The following is a 4,182-nucleotide window of genomic DNA, read 5'->3' as shown; positions in this document are numbered from 1 at the left end:
AAATGTCTACATGTGAAATACCTACCTGGACGAGGGGATGTACTATCAATAATTTGAGATGGTTCGGCCGGCCTAGGTTAGTGACCTCCAATGCACTTGGACCCTTAGAGGGGTAGGTGCTTGCCTAAGATATCTCCAAGTGGGATAGTCTACGTCATAATTTGTGGTAGAGGGGCACTCATTCGCGCAGACTCTACCATTAAAAAAAATGTGAATATGTGAATCTCTATTGCCAAAGTGTACTACCTAAGCCATTAATACAGCATTCCTTGTCAGGTTGGACGATGAATCGAACAAAACAAATATATAAATTGGGAATGACACATAATCTACTCTGCCTCATGACTCATGGAAACAAATTCAGTAGTATAACTGTCCTGTTTCAAGAAACCAAAAAGAACTCAGGACCTACTGAAACAAACTTATCAACATTTGATACATCTTACATCTTCTACAGATACTTTACATTATGGGATTTCTTCTAGTGCATGGGAAGAAACAGATTGTGGTACAACTTATTGAAAGAATCATGTAATTTACACTCAAGGTATTGCTTGAAGCAAAGGTATATTTTCCACTTTGTTGCCAAATCTCTGTACTATTTAGACAAGAGAGTCCTTGTTAATAGTTCCATTGATTTTCTTCCCTTCATGGTTTTCTTTATCTTGGTGACTCAAAATCTTACTTGCCAAAAGTGGTGTAGCTTCCCTCTCTTTGATCTATAACAAAATTAGTCCAATATTAAAAAAAGTTGAAGTCAAGCAAATATTTTGGTTAAAAAAAGATGTAGAAGCGCAACGGTAAGATACTTATACCTGAGATGCAGTCAATGAATCACTGCTCTGTTTTTTTATTCTCATGGGTGCAGAAATATGAGTACAAGCCCATTCCGAAAATGGCGATTAGGATGCCAACAATGTTTCTCTCTGTGAAAGGGTCATGTAGTAATGTGTACCCAAAGCCAAGGACTAGGCATGTCTTAAGATGACCAAGCACTTGATATGTCACCGGAGAGGTTTTTCCAATCACCAAGAAGGTGCTAAAATTGACCGAAACAGCAATCAAGCACGAAAGGATAATAAATGCCTGCATATTGGCAGCAAAGAGGTTTATTGGCAGTGCGCGTATCCTTTTATGTATCTTATGATCGTACTAATTTACCGTCATTAAGTATATATAGAATCATGTACAACATGAAATCCGCTAGAAATAGTATCATTACAAACTTCCAAACGCATTTTAGTATTGCCAAAGTTAGCTCATGGTCTGCTAGTATTTTTTATGTAAATGTAGATATGGTTGCACAATTATATGCATAAACATCAATTGTCATGAGTGTGATATAAAGCTATGTATGTTATGCGAATGGAACCAAGTAGCTCAAAAGTGAAGGAAATACCGAAACCACAGCAGAATATTTGTAGGCAAACACATTTTGCTTGGTGAGAAACTGATCAACCAGAGGACCAGAAACAAAAAGTATAGCTGCTTGATATGGGGCAGAGTGGTAGAGCAGCTGAGTAGAGGACACATTTAGTCTCTTCTGTATGGTGTTGGTCAGCTGAATACCAATGACGGTTAAGAATGAACATCTTTTTGTATCATTATAGTATTACACCAAACTCATTATGTTGTTCTCAATCCACACCTAGAAAGGTGACTTGCCAATTTGAACCATTAAGAATAAATAGAAGAAAAGAAGGAAGGATACAATTTGACCAACACATGTAGTTGCAATGGCAAGAAGAGAGAGAACTGATCCAACAAGATTGAGTTGGAGATCAGTTATGGAAGCAATGCCAACTCCAAGTAGTAAGACAAAAAGTGATAACTTGATCTTCTGACTGCAACAATTGGAGGAACTTAGTAAACATAGAAAATTAACTTTAGTTCAATTCACATAAGTAAATAAATGCTATCCAAGCATATTACCTGAATTGCTTCTTTAGGAAAGCTGTCTCTAACAGAACTGTAAATGGTATTATTGCAAGCTTTGTCATCTGGCAGGAGCACCACACGAACGAAAAACACAAAGCATTGCTTCTATTAGTGATATTTTTTGGAATTATGATTAGACAATAATAGGCGTGCCGTTGTGATGGTTGGTGAACTCAACCTGATAGAAGCCAATAGAGTTGAACCCAAGACTTAAATTCAGAAGTCCAATTGATACACCATTTAGGATGCCAAATAGGACGATGGTCTTCATCTCGATTGACTTGGTCTCGAACACGTTGAATTTTTGTGCCACGTGAAGTGTGCAAAATGTAACCATTAGATGCCAACTAGTCAATGTGGTAGCTGCAGGTGTGACAATTATTAGTTAACTCATAGTTGCATCAATACCTACATAGTGTATCAGTTGAATTTTAAATACATGTCTATGTCCTAACCTTTTCAACAACACAATGTAATGAAAAAGTATGTTCTAACTTATTGACACTGACTTTCTAACAAGGCAAAATGTGACAGTCTCTTTCCCCAGGGCCCAAACTATATAGTATATATACAACAGAGAGGAGGTGAGCGAAAATGATTTCTTACCGAAGGGGAAGCCAAGATTGCTCATTAGAGCTTTATTGCAAATTACAATGGCTACTGATGATGCAACTGAAAGAGCCAGAGCACCAATAACACCCATTTGGAATCTACTTGTTTCCACCATCTTTCTTGTATAAAAAGAAACCTGTTGTTTACATTAAACAGGACTATTAATAAAATGACAGTAAATATAGGAGCAGGTACACACTTTCCATGCCATGTATTTATCTAAGGTTATCAGCATAGTAAGATGACCACCCCAGCATCCAATTCAATCCGTCATAGGCAGACAAATCAAGGATATATAATGCTCCAGACGATAAGACGTAAAACTCAGGATATGATAAATCCAATCAGAACAGTAGGGGAATGGATTATCAAATCCATTCACTGATATTCTTATGTTAATCGTAGAATTCATATTCATTAGGTGGGCTGGTGGCCACTAGAAAACTTCGTATGGATTTTCCCGTCACAGTGTTTTCACTCAGCTGCCCTCAATTGCGCGCTGATTGTAGATATATTGAGTCATGAGTGAACGCAATGTAAGTTTCAATATGTCAACATTCGTGCTTGCATTCAACAATGAACAATCACTCACAATCAGTCCTGTAAGCACCGGAGGCCAAAGTGTTCTGGCCAAAACGCCTTCGGCCTCTGCAGCCACTGACAATAATATGAACCATGATCGTTTGTTGTGTTGATACCAGGAAGGGAAAAAACTAGCGCTAACAATGTATAAAGTCTTTTGCTCTCTGTTGTGGCAGAACAAATATATACCTTTCTCGGAAAAAGTTTCTTTTACTACTTTGTATGGTGAACAAAATCAGATTAATTAATCTCAACCTAAGCACTAACACAAGAAAATGAAGAAAGTACATGTATATATTACCTTCACAAACTAGCAGTCTTGGAGGGTTTCAATCCCTGAAAATAAACAGAAAAAATAGCAAGTCAAATCTTATTTGAAAGATTAAGTAAAATGAAGAATGGAAGTGGAAAGAAGAAGACGAGAACTATCAAGAGAGGGTGAAATACCTAGGAAAGATAATGAAAGTCGGTCAAGAGCAAGGTCTTACAAGTCCATGGACGAAACTGAAAGCAATTGCCAAGCAAGCTAGTTCTATATTTGTGGGAGAATTGTCTACCAAGATTCTTTGAAATGTGGAGGAGAGGGGTGGCCTGAAGAAACTGTTGCCTTGTATGAGAAAGTAGCATGGAGGTTGGAGTCCTTTTATTTTTGATTTGTAATAAGGTTTGGTTGGTTACTTGGTTGGTACTAAAGCCATGCCTCGATCAGCATCTGCATATACACCATCTTGTATTTTACTATGCCATCTCTTCCAGAATGAATTTGACTTTCAGAACAAGTAAACAAGTTACGTTTCACTTGGCCATTAACGGTGTACAATTTTGAGCCCAACTGCATGCTAACAAATATCATTGTCATTTTGCAACTTATAACTTAACAATCATATTTTCAATGAATAAATAATAGATATAATCGATTATTTTAAATTATTTATTTATTTATAGTGTGCATTTCCTTGTTGGTTGAGTCCACAACAATAGTTAAGATTCTATTTCCCTGTCTCTTCAAGGTGGAAATCTGCATTTATATTTCTACCAGAATAAAATACA

General features: G+C 36.9%; 1 protein-coding gene across 1 annotated transcript; it reads right to left on the bottom strand.

Annotated features, from left to right (window-relative positions):
* Positions 1 to 346: 346 nt before the first annotated feature.
* Positions 347 to 3,956, bottom strand: LOC147487718 (UDP-xylose transporter 1-like). The gene is given in 10 exon segments (XM_086571043.1): positions 347 to 719; positions 816 to 840; positions 842 to 1,086; positions 1,400 to 1,561; positions 1,712 to 1,844; positions 1,933 to 2,000; positions 2,117 to 2,301; positions 2,545 to 2,686; positions 3,434 to 3,468; positions 3,580 to 3,956. Coding segments are annotated over 8 exon segments (1,056 nt in total). The 5' UTR covers positions 2,666 to 2,686; positions 3,434 to 3,468; positions 3,580 to 3,956; the 3' UTR covers positions 347 to 602.
* Positions 3,957 to 4,182: the final 226 nt, after the last annotated feature.

This window comes from Coptis chinensis, chromosome 7, assembly GCF_015680905.1.
Source record: "Coptis chinensis isolate HL-2020 chromosome 7, ASM1568090v1, whole genome shotgun sequence".
Lineage (NCBI taxonomy): Eukaryota > Viridiplantae > Streptophyta > Magnoliopsida > Ranunculales > Ranunculaceae > Coptis > Coptis chinensis.
The sequence above is the reverse complement of the archived record's forward strand: the minus strand, read 5'-3'. Positions and strand labels throughout refer to the sequence as shown.